This window comes from Myotis lucifugus, unplaced genomic scaffold, assembly GCF_000147115.1.
Source record: "Myotis lucifugus unplaced genomic scaffold, Myoluc2.0 scaffold_158, whole genome shotgun sequence".
NCBI lineage: Eukaryota > Metazoa > Chordata > Mammalia > Chiroptera > Vespertilionidae > Myotis > Myotis lucifugus.
This window is the reverse complement of record NW_005871206.1, coordinates 1,960,276-1,987,910: the sequence shown is the minus strand read 5'-3', so window position 1 is coordinate 1,987,910 and position 27,635 is coordinate 1,960,276. Positions and strand designations below refer to the sequence as shown.

General features: G+C 54.5%; 1 protein-coding gene across 14 annotated transcripts in view; it reads right to left on the bottom strand.

The window, feature by feature from the left end:
- Positions 1-27,635, bottom strand: part of MSI2 (musashi RNA binding protein 2) — a 346,479-nt gene that overhangs the window by 55,354 nt on the left and 263,490 nt on the right. For all 14 annotated transcript variants that reach the window (XM_023759582.1, XM_023759581.1, XM_006095600.3 and 11 more), the window contains one exon: positions 8,992-9,074. In XM_023759582.1, coding sequence (XP_023615350.1) covers positions 8,992-9,074 — 83 coding nt within the window. The remainder of the gene's footprint in view (positions 1-8,991; positions 9,075-27,635) is intronic.

Sequence of the window (27,635 nt, the reverse complement as noted above, 5' to 3'; positions counted from 1 at the left end):
CTCACTTCCACCCGAGACAGGTCATGTTAGAAACGACTTACTCCTCCAGGGAGAGGGGGCCTCTTTCAAAGGGTAAAACCCACCGCTGGCTGCTCGGAGGGCAACCCGGACTGGCAGGAAGGGAGGGAGCAGGGGCGGGCGAGTGCTCGGGGATGACTGTGGCTTCCACGGTGGACACTGTCCTCCTGTGCAGCTCCTTAGAAGACGGAGGTCTGACCTGGTTTTGCCCTGAGTTCAGGGGCTGCTCCCCAGCCAGGCTCTGGGGATCCAGGCAGCACTCTCCTCTGAAGCCCCCAGCTGACCATCTCCTTGGTCCTGAGGCCCCGAGCGCCTTCCCGGGAAGGGGAGATGACACCCTCCTGTGAAGACTCAGGGGGTCCTGCCTGGAGCCCAGCAGCTACCCAGACTCCCCAGTAAGGCAGGAGAGTCAGCTGCCCCCCAGGAACCACACAGCGCTCCCCGCTCGGCCTGTGCCACCCCATGCCCACTGCTCTCTCTTGCCCTCTCTGCCAGTCACATGCCTGGAGACTCCAGGAGGGCAGGAACCCGTAGGACTCATGTAGGTTCATAACCCAGATTCAGGGGGACCTGCTCTCAAGAGCAGAGCAGGGAGGCCCAACAGGAGCCGAGCTCCTGGGGGAGGACCCGGTCTCTACTGTCCTCAAGGCCTGGCTGTGCCAGAGAACACCGGCTGCTGCAAAATGAAGGCTGGGGTGGGGGTTGTTCAACAACAACTACAAGTTCCAAGGCGGCATCAGCAGAGCATCAAACCAGTGAGGCCCGGGCCTGTGGACCCCGCACAGCTGCTCGCTGCACACCCAGGAAGCTCTGGTAGCTGCTGGACGGAGCTGGAGAACAAGGCTGATGAGTCCACGGTGCAGGACGACAAGCATGTAAGCAGCCGGCCCCAGAGGCCAGAGGCAGGATCCCGCTCTCCTCCACCTGGCGCTCACCCGGAGACGGACCCGCTGGGTCTCTGAGTGACCTTCAGAGCATCAGGTCACCTCTTCTTGGTTCTACCGCCCACTCCAGGGTCCCCACTCTACGGAGTCACTTCTCCCTGGCCGACAGGATTGTTCCCGGGAGGAAGAAGCACAGCATGTCCTGAGCACTCCCACACGCTAGGCACGGTCACGCCATCCTCCTGTGTGCGCGTGTACATGTATGATGGATAGTATATACACATAACGAAGGGGATAAAGCCAGTTCATACCTGTGCTGACTTAAGCCCCAAAGATCGGGGAGCAGCGAGGAGAGGAAGTGGCCGCACCCCAGCCCAGCAGACTGAGGGCTGACTTTCTCCTTAACCTCCCCCGCCTGCCGCCAGGTAGGGCCCCAGCTTCCTGCCTTCATCAGCAAGGTGCGCAGAGGGAGCTGCAGAGGCTGCACTATTTGGGGAAAGAGCTGATGGTGGCAGCAACAGCTGCTCTTTTCCTTTCTGGGAACCGGCAAGGGCATTTCAAAGTGAAAGGAAACCTCTGCCTCCAGCAGGTGCCCAGACAGCCACCGGGCTGGGCGCGTCCCCCGGGCGGGCGGGTGGGCTTTGCCAGGGGCCCTGCGCGGAAGGGGTCCAGCATAATTTCTCTATTTGAAAGCGAAGAAAAGAAGAGACGTGGCTCACGCACTAGCCTGCACCTCCTGGGAAGTCAGGCCAAGAGCAGCCCAGCAAAGGCAAAGGAAGAACAGGCTCCAGGCAAGGGGAGCAGAGGGGGAGCTGCCTCTTCCGGGGGCCCCTGTGCCCCTCCCGTGGGTGGTGTGTAGGGGATGCAGGAGGCCGCACACGCAGCAAAGCCCAGAGGTGAGGGGCACCTAGACACTGAGAGATGCTCCGCTCTCCTCATCCCCCCACACCCCATGGGGACCTCACCCCAGGACGGATGAAGGGCACATGAGTCAGAGCTCAGGGGCCTGGGAGGCCACCTCCCCTCCAGCCACATTACTTCTGCCTAAACAGCAACAAACATTTACCCCCAACCACTCGGCCTGCCCTCCCCCCCGTCACCTCCCCCAACACAGAAATCCCTCTGCCCCAATTAACAGAGCGGCACACAAACAACGCGCGTGCCAGTGCGTGATGGGAGGGGGGGAGGGGGGAGACACAGGACCTCCCTCTCCACGGAAAGCGAGATTCATTTATTAAGTGCCTCTCTGGCATTTCCTTTTTTTGCCTTCATCCTGCTTGTTTAATATTGCATTTGACATTCTCATTTTATAAATGGTAACAGAAGCAGAATGGATGGCTAAAATTAGCTTACGAGTGAGAATGATGCTACAAATAGGGTGGGGAACACAGAAGCCTAGTTAATTCCACCCACATCACTCCCCCCTCCTCCACTTTTGGGCTGGTTCCCGACCCAGCTCCCAGGCTTCCAGCTGAGGAGGATCAGCCTGAGGGAGGGGACTGTGCCCAGTCACCCGGGCACCCTGCCAGGTGGCAGCGCCCATGCCCACCCTGCCTGGGGCTCTGCGGACCGCCTGGCCCAGCTCTGCAGCCGCAGGTCCCAGAGGCCAACCCAGGACTCCCCTGCTGTCTCTCCCCCTGGCCCCTCCCACCCCTAAGGGCCTGCTCCAGGGTTAACCCCCCAGGGTGCCCTGGGCTGAAGGCGGCAGGCCTGAGACCGCAGGCTTTGCTGGGAGGAGTGGGATGATTCAGCTGCAGGGCCTGCGTCAGCTTCCCTGGGACCTCCCCTGGGTGCCCGCTCCCCCGCCCTGCTCTGTGGGAAGTGCCCTCCCCGCCCCAGCACAGAGCGTGCCCACCTCACAGGCTGCCCTGCCCCAGAGACCTGGGTCCCAGTCCTGCTCTGGACTGCACACCTGCATCTTACTGACCTGTAATCCTGCCAGGAAAGCCTTAGCTTGTGAGCACATATTTGTTCAATAAAATTATTCTAAGAATCATGACAGTGGTGACGACAATAATAGTAAAAGACCCATCACCTCGATAGAGCACGCTGTGTCCTTTAAGAGCCCTTCCCGAGTCCTCAGCCCAGCCCTCTCTGAGGCAGGGCCATCAGCACTGTCTCAGAGGTGGGCCCAGAAGCTATGTGACTTGCCCAAGGTCACACACTGGAGCAGGGAGCAGCTGCACCGGGCACTGGGCAGTGAGGGGGTGGCACCTTCTGCTGAGCAGGCCTCTCGGATGGACAGCACCCTACTCGGAGCATTCCTCCACTCCCCACCCTGCCCCGCCCCCAACACAGAAGGCACCAGTACTTCCCGCAGGCTGCTACCCCAAACCCCAGCGTCTGTCTGGGACCCCGCCCACACTCTGCCTCTGACTAGTAAAAAGCTGACTCAGCAGTGACCCTGGGTGGCCCCGGAGATAAGCAGACGCACCTGCCTTAGCCCCATTAGTTGGCGGGAGTCGGAAACTACAGCCGGTGGGCCCAATCCAGTGGCTGCTTTTTTGGTAAATAAGGTTTTACTTTAATGTAGCCACACAAACCATGTACTAATGTCCTGCACTGTGATGGCACAGTTGAGTGGTTGTGACAGACACGGGGCCCTCAAAGGCTAAAATATTCACTATCTAGCCCAAGCATGTCGAACTCAAAGGCTAACACTGGCCAAATAAACGAGGCATGCGGCCCATGGGCCACGAGTTTGACATGCTTGATCTAGCCCTTTACAAAAAGTTTATTGGCGCCGAAACCGGTTTGGCTCAGTGGATAGAGCGTCGGCCTGCGGACTGAAAGGTCCCAGGTTCGATTCCGGTCAAGGGCATGTACCTGGGTTGCGGGCACATCCCCAGTAGGAGATGTGTAGGAGGCAGCTGATCGATGTTTCTCTCTCATCGATGTTTCTAACTCTCTATCTCTCTCCCTTCCTCTCTGTAAAAAATCAATAAAATATATTTTAAAAAAAAAAAAAAAAAAAAAAAAAAAAAAAAAAAAAAAAGTTTATTGGCCCCTAGCTTTAGGCCAAATGGACGAAACTTGCAGTTACCAGGGCATCTGTTCTGGAGGTGCAATTCCTTCAAGGCTACTGGGTTCTACACCTTACAAACAGAGAAGCCAGGACCCCAGGGCCAGGACCTCCAGAGCTTTCTATAACCTGCAAAGGGAGGGGCTATCGTCCTCCCGCTGCACAGAGGGAAACAGGTGCTCACAGGATAACCATCGGTGGAGCTGGGACCCAGGCGTGTTCCAAAGTCCCGGGAGCCTCTAAGCGACTCAGCAGGTTCCAACCAGGAGACGAGGATATTCTCACGTCACTCGGAGGATCCAGCCCTTCACCCCAGTGGTGCGCCCACACATTTACAATCGATGCTGCAAGACCCACAGCAGAGGGCTAGGGTGAGTCCTCCTGCAGGGGAGACCTGGTCTCTGACCATAGGGGACTGTGGGTGGTGCAGGCCACCTGGCTCCCTGCTCTCAGGGTCTCAGTTCCCTCATCCCAGATCCCTTCCTGACACTGGGTGACCATTGTGACCCGAACTCCTATGTTACCTCTCGCTACTGTGGTCCTCGTCCCGTGCTTCTGAGACTTTAATGTGCGCGCAGATCACTGAGTATATGTCAAAACACAGATTTTAATTCAGTAGGTCGGCGGGGAGGGAGTGTGAGACTGTGTTTCTAACCAGCTTGCAAACTGCTTAGCAATTTTCATAAATCAGATCACCTTAAAGTAGTGGTTCTCAACCTTCTGGCCCTTTAAATACAGTTCCTCATGTTGTGACCCAACCATAAAATTATTTTCGTTGCTACTTCATCACTGTAATGTTGCTACTGTTATGAATCGTAATGTAAATATCTGCTATGCAGGATGGTCTTAGGCGACCCCTGTGAAAGGGTCGTTCCACCGCCAAAGGGGTCGCGACCCACAGGTTGAGAACCACTGCCTTAAAGATCAAGGAGCAGGACAGTTGAAAAGCACCCTATCGTAAACCGTGCAAAAGCAAACCTTGCCTCCACCAGTCAAACCCATCCCCATTTTTCAGTTCTGAGGTTTGCCTACATCGGCAGCAGGGTGCAGTGCTCCCACTCCACAGGGCTGGAGCCAGAAAGACACAGGTCCAAATCCCAGCTCTGCCACTGAGAACCGTGGGCTGTGGAAGTCCCTCCACCGCTCTGAGGTCCAGTCCCATCTAAAAGACGGGACAACGACCCCGACCTCAGCAGGAAAGGAGACGCGTGTATATAAAGCTCCATCACAGTGCCCGGTAAATACCAATCCTTCAGCTGAATCAGGTGTGGGAACAGGCACCCCAGGTGCCCGGGCACCTTTCCAACTGACCCCAAGTTCTCACCAGTGGGGCTGATGTTCCTCCCGAACTCCATTTGAGGTGGGGACTGAGCCAGGCCTCTGAGGAAGCCCGGAGAGGTCTCTGTGGACCCCGCCTCCCTCCCTGCCACTGCCTCGCGCTGGCTGGCCTGCTGCTCGCCAGGAGGGCTGGGAGCTGCGCTGGCACTAATCAAGCTAGTGTCCCTGCTGCTCGGAGGCGGCTCCAATCAGGGCCGCGGCGGGAGGCCTTATTAGCTGCTCCCGCGCCTGGGCTTGCAGAGTGGCCCGAGGTGTTCCTCTCCGAGGGTCACCACGTGGGGGGGGGGGGTGGGTGTGCATGTGCGTGTTTATTGAGAAGGGGCCATGTTTGTGCTTCACTCTGACCTGTGCCAAGACAGAGGAAGGGGCTGAGCCTCAGCTCTTGGGGGTTGGCCCTGAGCTGGGGCGGTGGCCAGCTGCCCCCCAGGCCCTCACTCACCTGTCTGGAGACCCATCGTGGCTGACAGGGATTGCTTATCCCCAACTTAGCCCTTCTCCCCAGAGGGGAATTGGGCTGAGTGAGCCCATCTTCTTTGCCTTTTCTTAGGAAAACATGGAGCCACATGGGCAGCAACGTGGCTGACTGGGCAGCCAGTGGCCTTGGGAGGTTAGACCAGCTAGGTGACCTTTAACGTCCCGTCAACCTGGAGGGGGATAGCCTATTCGGTACAGACGTGAGCTCTGGGCTTAGCTCTTGGGGCCTGAAATCTGGTGCTGGCAATGACTGACTCTGTGGCCCTGGGCAAGTTGCTGAACTTCTCTTTCTGCCTCATCTTGCTCATCAGTAAAATGGGATGGTAATAAGCACCTACACCAGAGTGGGTGTGATAAGCCAATGAGAAGAGGTGCAGAAAGCAAGCACTCAGCACTCAAAAATGTCAGCTATTCACAGGATCTGTGTGGGAGGGTGTCGTGTGGGGTCCCTTAGCCATCCCCTGCCACCACCCTGGTGGTGACCTCCTTCAGCCAGGGCCTCTGTGGGGCGGGATGCAGAGCTCGGTGCTCCCAGCTTCCTGACAGCTCATGCCTGCTGCTGGCTCTCCAGGATGGCGGAGAAGGGCCCTCGTTTTTAAAAATGCCCAGGAGACTCGCCAACCAGATTAGATGGGAAATGGCTCTGGAAATGCTGATGGGCCTCACGGCCACGTGGCCCCCCTCTAAGCCTTATTTCTTTCATAATTATTCATATGGGACCCCGAGGGCCAGGGCACGGAGCTCTGGGTTAACCGCAGGCCTGGATGCTGGTCCTGCCTGTGCCTAACCAGCAGCGAGCCCTTCCTTTCTGTGACCGGCAGAGACCAGGCTCCAGGCACGTTGGGATGGTGCAGGCTGCTCCCGCTGAATTCACAGAGGGTCCCAGGGCCCCAGGACACGGTCTCTACGGCTTCCCAGCACAGCCCAGTTGACAGAACACGCCCCCGGACAGTCTAACTGCCAGGGTTTCTGCTTGGCAGTCTCTGAGGTCTCCAAGTCTTTCCATCTCTCATTTGAATTCTGTCCATCGCACAGTTTAAATTCATTTCCTTTTCCTTAGGCCGCAGAAGTAGAAACCAGTATCACAGAATCCACAGCGATTCAGGACTCAGCTCCTTTCCCAGTGCCCTTCAGAAAAGGAGCCCGCAACCCCACGAAGGGTCATCACAGGGAGGCGACCTACCAACGGCCTCTCCAGCAGCTTAACTTCCTTAGAGCTTGGAAGGGCGGGGCTGGGAGCCTGCAGGGACACCTTCAGAGCCTGTCTGTGACCCCAACCACTCCACCCCACCCCTTCCTCTCGTCTACTTCCCCTTCTGCTTCCACTTCTGCTTATTATCTTAAAGAACAAGTAGCAGCCCAGATTCAAAAGGACAGACACCCTAGCGCTATAAACAGTTACCTGTATCTGCCACAGTCAGCCTCTACCTGGTGGAAAGAAGTGACACCTGTGAAATGACTGGGGGCTATGGCTACAAACCTCTCTGGCTTTACCTTGCTGGGGCGGAAACTCTACCTTCTGATCACCCCCTGCATCATCTGGGGATTCACCCTCCCACCCGAAGCTCAAACAACTGTCTGTCTGGTTCATCCGACAGCCAATAAGCTCAAGATCCATGTTCCTTCAGTACCTGCGCAGCCCTGGGGCGTATCCCCTGGGCCTCGTTTCCCCACTGGAACAGTGGAAAGAATAAAGCCCTTTCCCACGTGGGCCTCAGGTTTGTCTCAGGGCCAGCAGGGGTGAAAGGCCACACATGTGTGTTGGAGGCAGCGCTCGGCATGGGCCCTGGCCAGTTGACCTGGCCTTCCTGCTGAAGCGGTGAGTCCTGGCGGGTGGGAACGGAGCCTGCCAGTCCCCGCACACCTGGCTGGGGCAAACGTGTGTCTGGGCCTTGCAGGCAGGTTCCCTTTTAAGCCCTCGTCTCTCTCGTTGTAAGAACTGCAAGTAGGAACCTACTGATAGAGAGAGGGACCGGCTGGAAGGCACTGGCTTCCGCAGGGCAGGAAAGCCCAGGAGGGCACCTGTTATCCTCACACTCTTACCTTCCCTGTACCGTCTTAACGCCTGAGCTGACACCTCTAATCTATAGCATGCAGAGAAATGGTATTTTCATTTCAGATGCCTATGATGGCTAGGAACAATACCAACAATATTATTTTAGTGCCCTGGGAAAAAATTAGCAAGTCAAATATTGAATCAGGCCTGTAGCACCACATGCTAAGCAGATTGCTTTGATCTTATCCACACTAAAAGCTCCATTATTGAGTTTAAAGTCAGGGAACACATATCAGACCGTAGACAATGAATATCTGAATGCATGTTTCCGAAGTAACGAATGTTCTGACTGAAGGAAAAAAATATACTGAAGTTACAGCTGCGATTGAGACATAAATTTGCCCTCCTTCTCTTGGGCTGGCCAACCAGAATGTTTGGCTCTGAAGGACCTGCTGAGCTCCCACTGCTCTGCAACCAACAACCAAGGGCTTTCTCATCCACATACTCAACCAGAAGACAGGAGTGTGAGAAGGAAAGCAGCCAGTGTGCACATTCTGCACATGGCGTGGCGCCCTCTGGTGGCCATTTATCTGGGAGGCCTACCTGGCTCCCCAAACTTCCAATGATTCAACCTTCCTCTCCTTCTTGAGGGGGCCCCCCAAGGAAAAGGAGCTTCAGAGAGCGAAAGGGAGGGACAGAAGCCGCTGATCATGACGACGAAACTAGCTGATCGGAGGGAGAAAATGTTAATTATCCAGCAGGGCCCAAAGAGAGACATAACGGTGGTAACCAACATATCTGGGATATCCTGCACTGCCCCGCCCCCAACCCCGCTAATTGCCAAGCTAAACAGCAAACACATACCCTAAGCCAGGGATATGGTGAACTACAACCTGCCCCCTGCCAGCTTTTGTACAGCTGAGTTAAGGGCAGTTTTTACATTTTTAAATGGTAAAAACAAATATTTGTGACACATGAGAGTGACATGAGATTTCATCGTCAGTGTCCTGCTCGTTCATGGACGCCTTCACGCTACAACAGCACAGCAGCTGTGACAGCCCATTGTGTGGCCTGCAAAGGTATATGGCCCTGCACTCCTGCTGTTCACAGGGCTGAACCCCTGGAGTCTAGCCCCCTTGCCCACATGCCCACCCTGCCCACCCTGCAGCACGGTGACCCGGCTGAGGCAGTCTGCGTGACACGGTGTGTAGATGGGGGGAGGGAGGCATAGCCTTTTAGCGCGACCCCTGCAAACTTACCATTTTATTATTGATTTCATGGAAATGAATCTCACAGACTTTCTCCACAACGTCTTCATTCTCAAAAGTGACAAAGCCAAACCCTAAAGGAAAAGGAAAAACAGAAACAAAAGAAGAGGGAGGGTGAGTTCAGTTCTGGCCGCCCACGCGTTTCTCTTTGTTGTCCTACAGCGGCCGCAGGCTCCTGGGCTGGGAGCCGGGGTGCAGATCCCTGGAAGGGACCCCCAGAGGTGGAGGAAGTGATTTCTAATTGGTACCCTGGCGACAGTGAGGAACAGTTAACGATTTCACCCACAGGCGGCGGGTGCTGTGTGGCTTCCACTTGCCCCCAAGCAGACAAGACATTTTCTTGTCTGTCATTTGCAAGGTGGCCGGCTGGTGGGCAGCCCACAGTGGCGGGCTCACCGCGGGGCCACGCTTGCCCTTTCTGCTGGAATGGCCAGCCCTCCGGTCGGCCTCCAGACGGAGACCGTTATTTGTCCTTTTCTTCCTGAATTACTTCCTCTAATACCTCATCAGGACATCCTGGGGCCTGGAAGAAACTATTAAAAGTTTCAGGCCTCTGTTCTGCGCAGGCATCCTTTTTCTACTGCTGCTTCAAACGCGCTACAGGTTTGGGGCAGTTTAAGACTGTTTGATGCCTGCTGTCAGCCTGTCGGCTATCCGCTGAACGCACTCGGCTGGAGACCGCCTTTGCTAGACGAGCCGAACTGGGGAATTTTGGCAGGCGACCACCGCTCAGCACCCCGAGCTCCTCTTGCTACCCTCCTGCCCCTCGCTTTCTTCTCTTCCTGCCCCCGACAGGGTCTCCAGCACGCAGCCCCATCTGTGACCCCGCTGGCAGATGCTGCTCTAGCACATGGACCTGTTTGCAGGATGGCACCCCACCTCGATGAAACGCAGCTGCGATGTCAGTACCAACAGGCAGAGCACACAGACCCTGATGGGGAGGCGGGGGGCCTGGGTTCCAGTTCTGACTCGGCTTTGGCTTCCAACCCACGTGTCACCTCTGAGCCTGGGGTCCTGCACCGGCAGGTTATGGTGGTGAGACTGGGCACTGGGTCCCACACCTTGAGTCACAACCCAAGTCAGGATTTGCAGGGCTCTCTGCTACGGGCTGAATGTGTGGGTCCCCTTCCTGCAAGTTCATAGGCTGACATCGCAACCCCCAGTGTAAGGTACTGAGGGCCTTTAGGAGACATTCAGGGCACCATGGGAGGGCCCTGGGGAATGGATGAGTGAATGGAGAAAAGATGCGGAGGAGATGCCAAGGAGATGGCTGTTTGTGACCAGGAAGCAAGCCTTCACCAAAACTCGACCGAGCTGGCACCCCGACCGTGGCCTTCCAGCCTCTAGAACCGTGAGAAACACAATTCTGTGGCGCACAAGCCTCCCTGCCTGACGAACTTTGTAAAAGCAGCTCGAACACAGGAAGACGCTCTCCTCTCCGGAGATGTGAACCTGGCGAACGGGAGCCTGCATGTGGAGGAGGCCGAGATCAACAAGACAGTTTCCCCCTGAAAGGCACAAGTCGGAGGTTCCCACTCACAGAGAGCACCTTCTCTATACAGACCTCCTCCCTCACGACCCTCACTTCCGGCCTGTGGGTGGGTCACTCCGGGTCTCATTTTCCTCAAGCCTGGACCCCAACCCAGGGAACCTACGCAAGCCAGGGCAGGTCAGTTCTTGTCAATTAGGATGAGTGCAATGGGTTGAACAGTCTCCCCCCTGCCCCCCCGCCCCCCCAATATATCCATGTCCTAACTCCTGGAACCTACAAACGTGATCTTATTTGGAAAAAGCGTTTTTGAAAATTTAATCAAGGGCCTTAGGGTGGGTCCTAAATCCAATGGGCAGGTGTTCTTATAAGAGAAAGGAGAGCAGACTGGAGACGCAGAGTGGAGCAGAGATTAGAGTGATGCAGCCACAAGCCAAGGAATGCCTGAGCCACCAGGAGCTGGGAGAGGCGAGGAAGGAGTTTCCTCTAGAACAGCGGTTCTCAACCTGTGGGTCGCGACCCCTTTGGCGGTCCAACGACCCTTTCACAGGGGTCGCCTAAGACCATCCTGCAATCAGATGTTGACATTACGATTCATAACAGTAGCAACATTACAGTTATGAAGTAGCAACGAAAATGATTTTATGGTTGGGTCACAACATGAGGAACTGTATTTAAAGGGCCGGAGGTTGAGAACCACTGGTCTAGAACCTTCGGAGGAAAGGTTAGCAGTGTGGCCCGGCTAACACCTTGACTTCACACTCCTGGTCTCCAGAACTGAGAGAGGATACATTTTTTGTTGTTTTAAGCCTCTGAGTTGGTGTTGATTTGTGGTGGCGGCCACTGGAACCCAAAGCAGCAAGGTGACAGGCTGCTGTCACCCCCGTGCAGGCGGGTCACCCCCGAGCTCCTCACTCCAGCCCAGTTACTCGATCTGGGTAGAAGGCAGGAGGATGCGGATGGATGGGCCAAACGCATCGTGCCACCAGGAAGGAGCATGAAGTCCGTGCAGCCCAAGGCGCCCTTCCACGAGCTGGAGGTCAGCCTGGTTGAAAGCCATTTGCTGCCGAGCACATGACCTTGACCCTGGGTAAGGCAAGTCGCCACAGGGGTCAGGAGCTGAGTTCACTGCCACGGCAGTGGCTTTTTGCTGCGACCCACGCCTTCCTGGCCCGCTGTGCAAATAAATCGCTGCCCCGGCTCCAGGCCCAACCCCATTCAGGACTCCCACTGCCCCAGCTCCCACTCTGTGCCAGCGCCTGGGGACAGGAAGAGGCGTGCGGAGCTAGGAGACGGGTTAGAATGCAGACGGTGCACTGGGAAGGCGGGGGCAGGGCTCGGGGCATCGTTTCAAATTCCGACTCCGATAGTCTCCCTCGGGTCCCTTCCCTAAGCCACAGGCTCAAAATTCGAGGATCACAAAACTGATTTTCCTGATCAAAGGAGAGCGCCTCGGTGCACACCAGCTCAGCGAAGTCGGGGCTCACTGGCGGTATTTTAAAGATCTCTATCATTTTAACATCCCTGTCTGTTTGGCCCAAACAGAGAAAGCAAACTTGATTATGTCTAAGATATTTATTTATTCCATTTGGAGAAACCAAAGAAACAGTTATCAATAAATGTTACTCGCTAACGTATGATCATTTCTATCTCACAGGTGCCTTATCACTTACAATGGAACAGTAACCCAGTGATGAACAATAAATTAAACCAAATAAATTAAACCGAGGCGTGAGGGGGAAAACAAACACAATGAGGCCAGGAATCTGGGAGGGGTAGGGTGGTAGGTGGGAAAAATCCCTTTTTGGTATCAATGTCTTATTTTTTGAGAATTTTCTATTGGGTGAAATATACATAACAAAATTCACTATTTTTTCCATTTTAAGTGTACAGTTTAGTATGCTATTGTGCAGCCGTCACCACCACCCATTTCCAGAACTTTCCCACCAACTGAAACCGTCCCCATAAGCAATAACTCCCCATTCCTCCTCCCTTGGTCCCCGGTAACCTCTGCTCTGCTGCCTGTTTCTATGGACTTGACTATGGGCACCTCAGGTAAGTGGGATCCGACAGTATGTGTCCTCCTGCCGCTGGTCTGTCTCACTCAGCATCATGTTCTCAAGGCACCGTGGTCGCCTGGACAATGTGCTGGGGGAGCCTTCCTGACAAGGGGCAGGGAGGACTCATTATTTCCCTCCCATTTCCCCAAAAGAGAGCCCCACAGAGACTCAGAAATGGGGCTTAGGAAAGCCCGCGAGACTGCGGCGTAGCAGCCGGGTAAGAGAAATGCATAATTATTCTCACTCAAAAGCGGCAAACAATAAGCCATGTGCCCCTGGAGACTCCCGTCACCTCTCTGGGCCTCTGAAAGGAGCAGGAGGAGCCGGGCAGAGGGAGCAGGGGACAGGCGGTCCTGCTCCGGTCCCGGCCAAGGAAGGACGTGGATCTACGGTGCATTTCCACGAGCTCACACTCTACCCGGGGTCCCCGTGAACACCCCCACTCCTGTCAACTGGTACCCCAACTGCTCAGGGTACCAGCTGATAGGGAGCATTTAAAAACGAAATTCTACATCATTCTCCTGAATGAAGCTAACAGTGCGCTCTATTTAAGAGATAAGCATTTAACAGTCCAATCCTTTCTCTCTCTTTTATTCAAATGAACAACACTGAATATTCATCTGAATAATACAAAGCTATAAACACACCCACACAGGCACACAGAAGAGAATAGATATCTGAAAACAAGGTATCTCAAAATTAAAATGACCTGCTCCAAAGGCAGTCGCTGAGGAACATCCGGCAGTTAATTTACAAAAAATTCTTTTTTAGGTCAGGGAGGGAGAGATGGGAACGGCTTCCTCCTTGCCTCAAAAATAATTTTCTTCTCTTATCATATAGGTCAATGAACACTAATAGGCATTGAGCAGCGCCTAATGCATCCTCAGTGAAAATCAATGCAAAGCCTGAGTTAACACACTTGGTTAATGGGGGGAAAGTGAGGGGAATAACACACACCCGGCTTGTTGAGCGGATTCTGACTGTGCCCACTAGGAATTTAAGGACTGTGGGTGCCAGCATATTCATACCTCACGCAGCCTCCTTCTCCCCGAATAACTCGGTGCTGAAGGGCGGGGCAGCACCTGTGGGCCGCTTCCAGGGAAACATGAGAGACGTCGGTTTGGGGCGGGGAGTGCTTTCTGGTTTCACCGTGTTTCCCCTGCATCAATCATCCTACCTGGTCCCCAAGGTAACCCCGTGAGAGGCGGGGCAGCCTCTGTCCTCATCATTTTGCTTAACTGCTCAGCACAGTTAAGTGACCTGCCCGCCGTGACACGTGGCCGCGAAGCCCGAGCAGGACGTCAGAGGCTTTCTTGGCTCCGTCAGACGGATTTGGTGGCCCCATGGCTCAGAGCGGCCCTGAGGCAGGGGGTCTGTGGGCTTCGTCACAGTCGACCCTCAGTGTGCGTCTGTGAGTCGGCATTTCACCTGGGGCTGCCGCCATCCCCAGCTCAGAGCGTTACGGAGCCACCTCTCTGGGCTACGGCGGGTTTGGCACGTTGGCTTCCGCTGCCTGCAGGGTCTTCCTGGAACCCTGGGTGGGGAAGGTCTCAGACCCCACCCTGCAGGCCCCTCCGACCAGAAGGACAGAGGGGAGCACAGTGGGACGGGTGGCTTCACATGCCCTGGATTTGCCCTAAAAATAGAACTCAGAAGATTGATTGGTTCCGAGAACAAAACAAGCTGGCTCTCCAAAAGGGACGGCGTGTCTCCGACTGCGGCCGGCCGCTCTGGGAGACTCAGCGCAGGCTCCCTGCACTCAGTGAAGTCCGGTGTGAGCAGCCAGTCAGAGCTCCCGAGCACCTTCAGACGCCAGACCCCGGGTGAGCGATGGGGCCACAGCCCTCGCTATGTCTGCCTCCAGGCCCGAACGGCAACCTGGGCTTTGGTACGTGGTGCCTCCCGTTATTATTTCTAACGTCCGGCATCCCCAGGGCAGTTAGTGATTATCAGGTCGCATCTAATAACCATTCTGAAGAGAGAGCACATCTGCATGTACCGAGCAGCTGTTCTTTAACCCAGTCTTCGTCTCCCCTGTGCAGCAGGAATGACTGGCCCACTTCACAGATGGGAGAACTGAGGCCGGGGGTGGGGGGAGCCTATGCTCTTTCCACCACTGTCCACCATCTTCACATGACAGTATCTTCCGGACTCTACACGCGTCTCGCACCTGGCTCTAGACCCTGTCCCGTCACGTCCCTACGAGAACCTCTACACAGTGGGGGACAGCCCCTCACCCCACTGACCCGGGAGAAGGAGACAGTGCGGAGGAGACGTGCTCGTCTATGCCAGTTGAGTGCTGCTTCCCTGCGCCCGATGGCCCCGAGTCCCTGGATAGAAAGGCAGCGAGGGGACACTGAGGTTTCCCAGGCACACAGCAGAAACGGCTTTTATAAAGAAAACCACGGAGGGCACCTCCTCAGTCAGCCTAGCCTGGGACGGGCACGGTGTGTGTGTGTGTGTGTGTGTGTGTGTGTGTGTGCGCGCGCATGCGCCTGCAATGGGGCTGGCAGCAAGCGTGATGCTAGCGGCTTCTCGCAGCGAATGGGCTCTGTAACGAGTCGGCTGCGCTGGAGGGGTGACCAGAAGCACTACGCCCTCGGCTTATGAAGAACAGAGACCGGGGCGGGCAGGCTGACCCGTGGCGCACGCAGGACTCAGCTCAGGGGCTGGTCAGAGACAGACACGCGGGCCAGGAGGCCCTCCGAGGCAGCCGCTAGCCGCCGCTCTCGCCGGGGCCAGCGAACCAGCCCGGGATGGAGTCCAGGGGTCTGCAGAGGTTTCTCCCTCTCTCCTCCCCGTACCTTCCTTCCTCCCTGACTCTGAGCCAACCAGCGGCCTCTTTCCGGGCCCCTTTCTGGCCTGGCCTTTCCTCCCTCCATGTCCCCTGCAGGGTGGCACTGCAGCCCCTCCACCGTGGCATCATTCATGCACCTGCTTCCTCGTTTACACCAGCAGTTTGGCAGCTGGTTGCTGTAAACTATAATAAAATGCCTTTCCAAAAAATGAAGGAATGTGACCAGACATGCCAGACATCATGATATTAAAGCCGTGTCAATTAATTTCTCCCCCTGCTTGATAAACGAGCCCCGTTCCATCTCTTAATAATGAGGAGAGAAACAAGAAAAGTTGACACTTAGTTTAATTTATTTTCTCAACTTGCCTGGTCATATTTCTTTCTGCCTTGCAGAGCTGGCTGGGGCTGTGGGAATTACAAGTGGCTGGCGCAGGCGAGGCAGAGATCGGTGCGAATCGACGTGGGTCTCCTTTATCCCCGCACACCACTCAGTCAGGAGGGGAGAGAGACTGGGAGAGCCAGCCTGCACCTGCGCCTCTCCAGCCACCTTGGGGGCCGGGGAGAGCGGGGGCCGGGGAAGGGAGCAATCTCAGGTGCATGGGGAATCAGATAACAGAAATGACACTATCAGGTTTCCAATCTACCGCTCAAGACCGAATTCCCTAAATTAATATGAAGCTACGTTGGCGGCATTTGCCAGAGGGGAGCCAATTTCTCACTGGAAAGGTGCCTTTCTTTCCTTTTTAGCCCACGGATGCTCTAGCTGCCACCACCGACCTTGAAGTGTGAGCACCAACCTTCTAAAAGTCAGATGCCCGCCGTGAATCAGCGAACGTGTCATGAAGGCTTTAGTTACCAGTGATTTTTTCACGTGGCCACCACAGCCTCAGGGCCATTTCTGGAGGTTAGACCACAAACCCGGCTGGGGTGAAAGTGGAGTGTGGTCCTAAGCCAGTGTCTCTCGGTGTGGCCCCTCCCTCGGTTTAAAATGCAGATGCCTGGGCTCTACCTTCCTCTAGTGTGGGCTCCAGGACGTGACCCAACCATCTGCACTTTCACCAGCTCTCTGGTGAGTCTGATGCCCACCCAAGCCTGATGCTGCTCTCTGCTTCCCAATTCAGGACAAGCAGAGTAGAAGTGATCTGGTAAAAAGAAAAAAAAATCCAGAACATTCCACATGAAGGGGAAACTAAGGCTGTTCTAAGAAGCCTCTGATATCCCTTCTTGGAAAGCTGGATCTCTCAGCCCCACAGGCCACCCTCACCCACAGCAGGGGGACATGGCGGAGAGGGGCAAAGAGGATGTTCTCTATCACAGGCTCAGGGAGGGATCAGAAACCAGTTCTCACTAAAGTGTAAATGACTGATTTTGCTTCTGCTCCCAGAGGTATTAGTGGTTTACCTGTAACAAATCCTTATGCAAAAGCAATTCAGTTTTATTTTAGAATTCCAAACAGTTATTCAGGAGGTGGGAGACTTTTTTTTTTTACATTGATGGGAGGCACCTCCTGGTCTGTGAAATTAGATGAGTATATAGAGAGCTCTACGACAGGGTGGGGGTTCTGAAAAAGCCACCCAGGAAGGAAGAGAGGGAGGAGAGAAAGGAAAAGAGAGAGAGAGGAAGCGAGGGAAAGAGATTCACCGAGGGGCGCGCTGTGGAGGGGGAGAGAGAAAGACCTCCAACCATCCCCAACTATTTTTCTAAGAGAGAAATCTGCCATGAATACTGATGGTGCGATTTGAAGGCGCCGGTGGCTGCAGGGAAAAGGCTGTCTCATCCCAGAGCCTTGTTAACTGAGGGGGAAAAAACACCTGTGATCCGGGCCAGACAACCCCAACCTCATTTCATTCTGAGGACGCTCCGTAGCAGCGATTCTGTGAATGACACTTGTCAGGGCAGCAGATTAGTTCACAAACCTATTTTTTTGTGCACGGTGTTCCATCTTGGTCGGGAAAATAGTCAGTTCTTGGCGAGAGAGACACATATTACTGCTGTTAAGTGCCAATATAAACTCTGGGACGCGGTGGTAAATTCACCAAATTAAATCGCTAGACAACTGGCTCAGATCAGGACCCCGGCAGAAGGTGCCAGGGCCGCGGCGCTCGCCCAGCAGGGCGGCAGAGGCTGAGGTGGTGCACGCAGCTGGAGCAAGGGCACGAGGACGCTGCCTCCGCCGCGGCCCTGCAAACCTCAGAGCCTTGGCAGGAACGTGTCCTTTAAAGCTACTACTAGGTCCCGGGGCTTTCTGAGCTCAGGGGAGACAGGGCACCAGCTGGGAGCTGGACTCTGCAGAGGTGGGCACTGGGGTTGGTAACCCCGGGCTCTCCCCCAGAGAGTGGGTTTCAAATCTGTCACCTTTCCTGACACTCACCCTCCAGCCCCACCTGCAAAGTGAGCATCCTGAAGGGAAGAGCAAGTCTCCCTTGACCTCAGTGCCCTGCTGCGGTGAGCTTTGGAAAGCGGGCTTGGACGTGAGCCAGCAACCACTGGCTATGTGACTGAGCAAGTTCCGGAACCACTCTGACCCTCAGCATCCTCCTTTGTGGGGCAGAAGTCAAGTCAACCTCATGGGACAGGAGGATCGCTTGAAAACACTCATGGGGGGTTAGCTACCCTCTGCCACCCATCAAATGAGACTCTTTATGGCATCTTCCCTCCCCCAACCTCCAGGTCCACACACGCTTACTCTGCCCTCTGCCTGGAGCCTTACTTATGAAAACGGATTTGATGTCAAAGTGATGCCACGGTGCTTTACCAACTATCACGGGGAACAAGATTCAGGTAAATTCCCAGGCAGTGTTGTCCCTTAAAAAGACCATACCGTACTTCCTCTTGGGTGAAAACCAAGATCATGTACTGGTCCTTGAGCCCCAGGACCTGCACGGGCTGGGCAGGTGTGGCCACCCTGGCCTCATCTAACCACTGACGCACAGGGCGGCTCCGGCGTCTGCTCGGGGCTGGGAACCTGCAGTCGGGCTGCTGAGGGACAAGCCACAGCCCCCTGTTCTTAAGGGGGTTCCCTGGTACCCCCTGAAGAGGGAACATGAAGGGGACAGGGAAACGAGGGGGGAAGGTGAAGAGGCTCACCCCGTATGGAGAGGGGACCCCTCAGAGAAACCACAGCCTCACCAGCAGTCATCTCCAGACGCCCACCTGCCTTCCCTCTAACAAGTTCTCGCATCGGTTGCTGGCCTCAGATAAGGTTCCAAAACTCCATCAAAAAACCACCACTTGGAAGCAGGCTTTCAGCACTGCCACAAATTATATGACTTTTATGATGAGGTCTGGTTTCAGAATAGTCCCCACTGACAGGGCCCTGGCTGGACGCCCGCCGTGCCGGCCCCCCCTCCACGCTCCCCGCAGGGGGGTCTGTTCCAAGGCAGGGGCAGGCGGGCATCGTGACTCCAGTGCCTCCAGCCCGCCTGGCCCGTGTCAGGCCCACCCGGAGTCGGGGTGGGGGGGGGCATCAAGGTGCCCCTGCAGGAGACACACGCTTATTCACATGGGAGGGTGGCCTGTTTTATTTTATTTTATTTTATTTTCTGGGCTGTTAAAGGAGCTGTGCTTAACATCTGGAGGCCAGATCTCTCCGAGAAGCTGAAACCAGCAGCCCAGGCAGCCTGGGGGCGGCAGCTCTGCGGAGAGCTAGCTCCTCGGCTCCCAGATAATGTCCAGGGAGGGGAGGGAGGAAGAGGATGCAGAAGCAGGGGCCGGGGCAACACAGCCCACAGACTGGCCACTCAGGGCGTTTCACCAAGCAGTAGCGACGGCACTGCCGGTGAACTTACTGGAAATGCAGAGTCTCGGGCCCAACCCGGGCCCTCCTGAGCCGGAATCGCACGTCTGACACCTTCCCCAGGTGATTTTTGTCAAATTAAAATGTACGAAGCACAGGTCAGAACCCATGAGGACACAGTTTTAAAATGCCCATCCTACACTCCACCCTCAGAACTGAGTGGGGTCTGAGGCAGCACCCCGGCACCTGTCTGTTTGAAAGTCTCCCGTGATTCAGATGTACAGTTAGGGTTAAGAAACACTGGGAAAGGGAAAAAAAGTATAATGTCTAATTTTTGTTTTTCACCCACAATAATTTTAGCTTCACTCACAGTTAATATGTGGACTGAATGGTCCTGGTGGCTTCACATGACCGTACGTCAGACAGACACTTGTCTGAGAGGGTGGCTTACAGACCCCCGAAGGGAAGGAAATGCCGCAGGGGGTGCAGACACGGGCACCTCCTTTACTCACCCGCTGCAAGCATGGCTGGTACGTAGTGCTGCTGACGTGGGGCCAGTAAATCAATGCACAGGTGACGTGATTTGGCTTTAATTAAAGGAACCCTCGCAGAACGGGCGCTGCACAGACAACCTAGCCTGCAGGTAATACTAATGACGTGAGCACATACCCGGGTCAGAAAATGGCAACTTGACCATGTTCCAAGCAAGCCTCCTCCGGCCACAACACGCCCCCAAAATGTGTTCTGATCCGATGGGGCAGTCACGAGAAGGAGAAAGAACCTCGTTTCCACAGGAACGTCTGCTATAAGAGAAAGCACTCGGGAAACACACGTTCCCAAAACATTTCTATTGTTCTGTGATTTTGTTGTTAAAACCGATGTAACTGGATTTCCTACGAAAGCTCTTGTATCTGCATACATTTAAAACTTGGAAACAGAACTATGAAACTCAATTTAAAAAAAATGAACATTTCAATGGATTTTGAACCCATTTGTTAAAAATATTAAAATGCAGCACTTGATTAGTGTGCACGAAGAGCTGATTGACATCAGGGAACATGGAAATTTAATAAGCTGAATTTCAACAAAATCCTTTGCATAATTGGAGGATGGGGCTGAGAAATGAGGACCCTGATTCAGCCAGCAGAGTGGATGCCTCTTTCCCTGAGCCCTGTGTGTCCTGGGGGCATAGTTTTCAGTAAGACGGGCACCGAAACCAAGGATCAAAATAAGTGAGTCATAGAATCCAGACTTCAGAGCTGGACCACAAAGGGTCAAGTCAAGATTCTTTTTTTAAAAGAAGCACGTTCCATCACATTACTCTCACTAAAAATATTAACAAATAAAAGCCTAAACATGGCTTATTTTAAATGTATCCCACCCAACTGTATTCCTAGTTATGCAGGTCTTATAATAAACATGATCTACTAACACAGTGTACATGTATAGAAATTGAAAATCAGACAAGATATATTGGGGGGGCTCATTTCCCCCCCCCCACAATTAAAAGGTCTTGGAGATTCCTGCTCTGGAAGGAGGCGTGGCCGTGGGTCCGGACCTCTGGTTCTAAAGCAGCAGTTCTCAACCTGTGGGTCGAGACCCCTTTGGCGGTCGAACGACCCTTTCACAGGGGTCACCTAAGACCATCCTGCATATCAGATATTTACATTACGATTCATAACAGTAGCAACGTTACAGTTATGAAGTAGCAACGAAAATAATTTTATGGTTGGGTCACAACATGAGGAATTGTATTTAAAGGGCCAGAAGGTTGAGAACCACTGTTCTAAAGTCTTCTTTTTGTCAGAGACTACGAAGTGCCAGAGGACATGGTGGGAGTAAGCAGGTCCTTCTGTGGCTGCCAGATGGTGTGGAGACCTGCTGACTCCTTGGGGCCTGTGGGTGGGATGTTCATGGGGGTCAAGAGCCAGTCGATTCCAGGGTCTCCTGGGCCCTCCCAGGTCAGTGCACAGAGTGATAAGAAGGCACTTTTTGTGGGGGGCGGGGGGTCTACCCTTCAAACTTCTGCTCCCTACACATTAATGGCAGCGACACCTGAACTCTTCTCAATACATTTTTCAGAGCATCGTATCTTCATTAAAATTTTATTCTATTAGCATTCTGAATCCAAACCACTAAGTACATAATTGCTAAAACATGTGTTAAGCGACGACATATGAAATGCCGGTTTTATCGTATTGTTAATTAACAGAAAAGTAGGATTAATATTGTTCATAGATCATTAGGAACATTCAGCTCTTCGGCGGGCGGGGGTGGTGGTCAGTGGGCAACCCTGAGACGTTCCAGCAAGGGCAGACGCGCTCCGTGCATCTCCCCCTCCGCCCCTCTGCAGGCTCCACCCGCATGTCTAGGAGAAACTCAAGAGGCAGGGACTCAGGTCTGTTTTGCCCACAGGAAATTATGCTAAGATCTGATGTCACTCGTGCAGCCTGTTGGGAAGGGCAGATGTGGGAGGGTGTGGGTGGAAGAGAAAGAGAAGCACGTTCTTCTAAGGCAGAGCAGTGGGACTCCGTGGACCCCGGGGAGCTTTGAGCCGGAGGATGTGGCTGAAACCCTGGCTGTGTGATGTGGGGCCGGCCATGAACCTCCCTGATCCTGTGCCTGCACCTGAGACCAGGAATAAAACGTGCTGACCTCCCAGGGCCGCCTCGAGGATTAAATGAGATAATGCACACTCCTGTTATCACCCCTGCACAAACCTGTGGTTCTCATATAAGGATTTTGTACCTGATATGCTTGGAATAAGTGGGCTGCCAGCTGAGACTTGCAAATAATTTCAGTATCAATAAATGTTGGCGGCAGCGGGATGGGCTCTAGCGGGGTCTGTCCCCAGGTGCCAAAGCCAAGCAATTGGGAAGTGAATCTGGACTCACCTTGCTGTCATCTCCAATGGAAACTGGGTCACACGATCCCTAGGCCAGAGGGGTTTATTCAAAGCTCTGCCCACCCCGTTCTAGGAATTACAGAGGTACCCAGGCATGAAATGGACTGACTGTCTTCCCAGCCATCCAAATTGCTTCAGCCGGGCCGATGATGGTGCTCCCGATTCTTCATGCTTAGTGATGAACGGTCTGCCTGGCTGGGCGGCACAGGAGACCACGGCAGCCAGGGGTGAAGCAAGGGGGCAGGCAGGGCTACACCTGGGGTTTCCTGGAAGCTGGGGGTCAAGGCAAGTTCAGAAGTCAGAAGCCAGGGGTCAAGGTGAAGCCCGGGTCAGAAATATAAAAGCAGCCAGGAAAAGCAAACAGAGTCTGCCTCAGCCTCCATCCACAGACTTCGCCTGGGGCAGGAGCCGCCTCCCCCTCCCCCGAGGGAGATGAGGGCAGGACCGAGGCAAACTGCGAGGGTGGTGATGAATGAGCTCACCTAGCTGGAGTCAGGGCACAAAAATCAAAGCTAAGGGAAAAGCAAAAACATCATAAGTGCAGACCAGCCTCTGCCAGGCCCAAGTGGAAAGAAAGAGAAATCACCTAGTTGCATTTTTTTTTTCTGGAACATTCTTTCAAGTCCCTAGCTTGCTTAGTAAATGAAAGGTTTCCTGTGGTGAGGCCTTCGGACGTGTGGGTTATTATTTGTGGGTTGAGAATGAAGAGCATCTGGGCTTTGGGTTCAGACATGGGCTATAATATAATCCCAGTCCCACCACTGGTCAGCCGTGTGATATCCTTCTGTGCCTCAGTTGTCTCATCCATAAAACGGGGATCACATTTGAGGATTGCAGAGCATTTAAACAAGACAATGCACATGAAGCTCAGCACAGCTCCTGGCCCTCATCGGACGCTGCAGCATTTGAGCCCCTGGAGATCCATTTTCCTCACTTAGTTTGACGTGCTGCATTGAGGTAATAAACTGACTGTGGGATGGGAGCTCCAGAAAGAGGATGCTTCTAGCATCATGTTCCCCACTCACCAAACGGGGGCAGAGAGAGCTGGAGAGTCGCTGAGGGGGGACTCCCCTAGGGGAGAAGGGTCCTCAGGACGGCTCGGCCTGACACCTGCCCAGAACAGTGGACACGCCACAGGGCGCACCTCCAGGCCAGGAAGGAAGGCCAGGTCTGGATCTCTACCAGGAGCCACCGCCCCCTCCTGCTGCCAAACGCAAGGCCCAGCGTCCCCCGGTTCTCGGGGGGAACGTGGGCGGGGGACACAGCGGCTTCTCCTGACTTGGGAATCACGGCGCGCAGACAGCCGTGTTGTGACCGTTCCGCCGCGTGGCTGCAGAGGCCCGCAACTTCAATTTATTTGTGTCTGGGGCCTTAAAGAACCTCAGCTGTCATCCCTCCCTTAGTTTATTACCAAATTTCTAAAATATTACATTCTTTATTATATCCAAATTTACTTTATTGCACTTGACAATACAGATAATCACATACCATATGCTCTAATGTTTTGAAACCAATGCATGTTGACAGCGGTTTTTATTCATGATGCATAATTCCATCCCCAGCTCACAATGAGCCCTCGGAGCACCCAGCCTCGTGTTAAGACTTTTGCCTAATAACAGATTAACAATACAGCAAGTTTCCGAGACACAATCTGTCCCCTGCCATTCTCTATTTACAACGGGAAAATGTACCTGCCCTGAAAAGATGGATTTATCCGAGAGAAGGAAAACACCCCTGCCACCACCCACCACCAGTCCCGGGGGGTTTATAATGATGTGTTATTGTTCCACGCTTATGAAACTTGATATTGAAAAGAGGGATTGGTCTTGTGCCAAGAAGCAAGGCAACTAATCACACCAGCCCACACTGCTGGCCCCTGAGAGCTGCAGGCACGAAACGCCCAGAGCTCTCATTAGGAGTCTCTCTTGTTTTGACTCTTGTTTTGCTACAAGCACATATTTGTCACTCATCTACCTTGGTGAGACCCTCCCTCTCTCTCATCCCCGGTCCTCATCCCCTGGGCATCCCTTCTGTTCCCAATTAGTCTCAGGCTTTCCTGGCAAAATGAACACAGCTGGGAGCGAGTCCTACCCCAGCGTCCTGGCACCTCTCGGGTGGGGAGGCCAGGGCGGCAGGAGCGGTCTGTGAGGCTCTTTCGGCGGCGCTCCGCATCCTGCATCCTACGGTGGCTGGAGCAAAGGGTGGATAATTGGAGGATGATCCTCCGGCTTTGCCGAGGGGCCCGGAACAAACAATGCCATTTCACGCGTACCCTCACTAAGAGCTTTCATTTGCTTCGGAGAAGCACTCAAACAACTGTAAACCCATTAGATCATGTCAGACATTGTGGGGAAGAGCCTGGGCTGTCACCAGCAGAGAATCAACTCAGATTTATAGATCCTTAAAGCTTTAATATATAGATATCCGTCCTCCCCCTGCAGACAGAAAAGGGGACCAGGGTGGCGGAGGAGGGGGGAGGACAGCCCACAGCTCGGCTGCAGACAGACTGGAGTTTCACAATCATTCTCCCAGATAATGGGATTTCTCCACCAGGGGAGGCGGAGGGAGCGAGGAAGGAAAGCCAGGCTTCTTACTTTGCTGAACACTTGGCTGTTTTTCCAGAGCTTTGGGTGGGAGGAGTTGGCGTCATCAACATGCCTCTGGAGCACCAGTGACCGAGGAAGGGGCAGAAGCATGGCCACTCGCACATGAGGCAGCTCACTCCAGTCACTGCTGTGCTCCTAGCAGCTTCAGTTATAACTCTTTTTCTTAAACAAAGCCAACTTCCCCTTTGGGCTGACGACTCCAAGAAAGGCTTTTCCTTTATTTCTTAATCATCTCTAGCAGGCAGGGGCTCCTCCTACCATCTCACAGGATTGGAGCTGCCTTTCCTTCGTTTTTGTTTCGTTCTTCCCCTTGCTTGTCTAGCACATATCAAGTATGGCGGTAACTAACTGGTCACCAAGCCAGGATTTACTGGAGAGACCAGAGCTAAGGGACGGAATTCGTAGGGACTCCTCCTGAGGCACTGCTGAGCGGTCTCCCTGGGTCTGGAATGAGATGGTGCGGGCATGTCATCACTGGGCAAGACCCACTTGTGATGTGCGCAGTGACCGGACACTGGCCCCTGGCCTGTCGCGCCCACTGATCCCAGTTTCTGTTTGAGTGAGCTGCCTCAGAGGGGACAGCAAAGGCCGGTAGGTCAGGAATCTGCTCCTGCTGGGGCTCTTAGGCTGGGAGGGAGGTCTGCCCTGCTCATCTCTACGACTGATAAGCCAGAAGCTCCGCTGTACTTGGCAGAAGACAGGAGCAGGAGCCGGGACAGAGCACAGGCTCAGAGACAGACCCTCGCCCTTCACCCTACCCAGTGCCGCCCGTCACTGTTGGGCCTGAACCCTGGGCCCTACCACGTATCCCAGCCTTTCCCTCAGGATGGGCATCTCCCAGGACAGGCTGAGATGCCACTGGAGGCTCCGCAGGGGGCAGATGACCCAGAACAGCATTCTTCACCTGGGACTGGGGATTGGTTCAGCCACCCTTCTCCATACCCCATCCCCCTAAGGGAGGACCATGCCCCATCCCTGAGGGAGGATGTCCCTATCCAACGAGGCTCCTGCAGATGCACGAGGCCTTGCCTTCTGGTTCGTCGCTCCTGGTTTCCTGCCAGCCGGGAGGTATAATGCACCCGCTTATTCTATTTCATTGGCTTGTAAAGGGACATAACCAAACCTTGATGGGGAAGGAAGCTGGCAGTGGCGGAGGCCTCGGCCCAGGCTGGGGAGGTGCCAGGAGTTAATGCCTCGGCCACGCGCGCTCCCTGAGGACCAGCAGCCCGGCTGGGCCAGGAAGGCTGGGAGGGCTGGGGGAGCACAGGTGGCGGGAGCAGAGCACCTCCTGACTGGTGTGCCTGCAGGATGAGCCACGACCCTTTCCCACCGGCCGGCTGCTTTTTATTGGGTCCTTGTCATTCTCATCACAACCACCACATTTATCTCGTACACAAGCCTTACTGGACCCTTTCATGGACATTACCTCTAATCCTCCCGTCCTGCCCTGAGGCAGGTAATAGTATCCCAATTTAATAAATAAGGAAGCTGGCCGAGTGAAGTCAGCTGCCATGGCCTCTCCTCATGAGAAGCTGAGCTGCGATACAGCCCAGGTCCGTCTGTCCCCAAAGCCGGGGCTTTCCTCTCCATCGGCCTCAGCAGGGCAACCAGCATAGAGAGGAGGGTTGGTGCCCACACAGCCCGGGGCAAGCTGCACACAGGAGAGCTGGATGACTGCTCAGCTATCCTGGCCGGGCTGCCCTGAGGGCCTGCAGTGACGGGGACGGATCGCTGGTCCCATGCTCACAGGTGGTACCACCTTGGGTGACTCATGCAACCTCTACAGGCTCAGCTTCCTCATCAAGGCCTGAGATGCCCGTCTGCACTGTTCACTGCCGCATCCCCTATGCCTCGAACTTCTGCTCCATAAAATTTGTCAAAGAAACAAATTTGAAAAATGAAAAGGTGACATCCCCCCTACCCATCTTATTAATGAGATAACACAGAACACTTTGCACAGAGCAAGGTTCCTGGCTATTATGAATACTACATGCTTTTAATACTCCGACTGCTTCACAAGGTCATGATAACGACCAACGAGTCTGTGAAGTACAAATGTAAGCCGGTAGTTTTACAATAACTAATAACCAACGCCCAACAGTAAGGGCAGACAGACATGACACGTGGTCAGGTCAGTACGGCAGAGGCCAGCCCAGAGGCGCCCAGGAGGCTGCCTGGCATCTCTCGGGTGTGCGCCTCCAGCGCCGAGGAGGGGGAGCTGCCCACGCTCTGTCCCAGGTCACTGTGCCCATCTGGGATGCTTGGGCTGAGCTTCTGGGGACATCCACACCGACAGGACAACGCCGGTGAGAAGGCCTCCCGTCCCACTGCACAGGTCACCGAACGCCCCTAAGTTACAGCCTCCTCCGCCAGCTCTCTGCTCAGCTTAGTTAAAAATAGAGTTTACAACAGAAACCTAAATCCAGGCTCCTCTAAATCGGGGCAGCGGGGGGAGGTGCTGCCCAGTGTGGCGCCGAGCTGACGTGCGGGGGGTGGCAGCCTCCGGCAGAAATGCCAGCTCTGGGCAAGGAGGGCTCTCTACCCAGAGGGTCCCGCATTCCCGTCCCAGTGCCGGCCCTTCTGATCCAGGCGATATTGGATCAGCACCTGCCCGTGTACCAGGAGGGACCAGGGCTGACTCAGCCACGCGTCAAGGTGACAGAACGGACCCAGACCAGCCAGGACAGAAAAGCTCTAACTCAGGAAAGACTTCCTTAAGGAAACAGGCTGACAGATTGGTCTTTTAAAGGACAGATCCAAGGCTGGGTCTCCCCGGAACTGGTCGCCAGCCGTGGGCTCCGGAGCTCTGCAAAGTCCTCTAATCCAGAGGCTTCTATGCTCGTCCTCACCCTTTTCCAGGTCGCCGGTGCCAAATACCTTCTTGCTTAGGAAACCAACGTTTCCGGGACAGGGCGAAGCTCAAAATAATTCTCACAGTTAAGACACACCGGGACCTAAATAGCTTTGCTGATTAAACCGCTGGATCCTCAGCCGAACCTGTGATACTCCTCCCCCGTGATGCCACGTCCTTTCCTGCTCCCA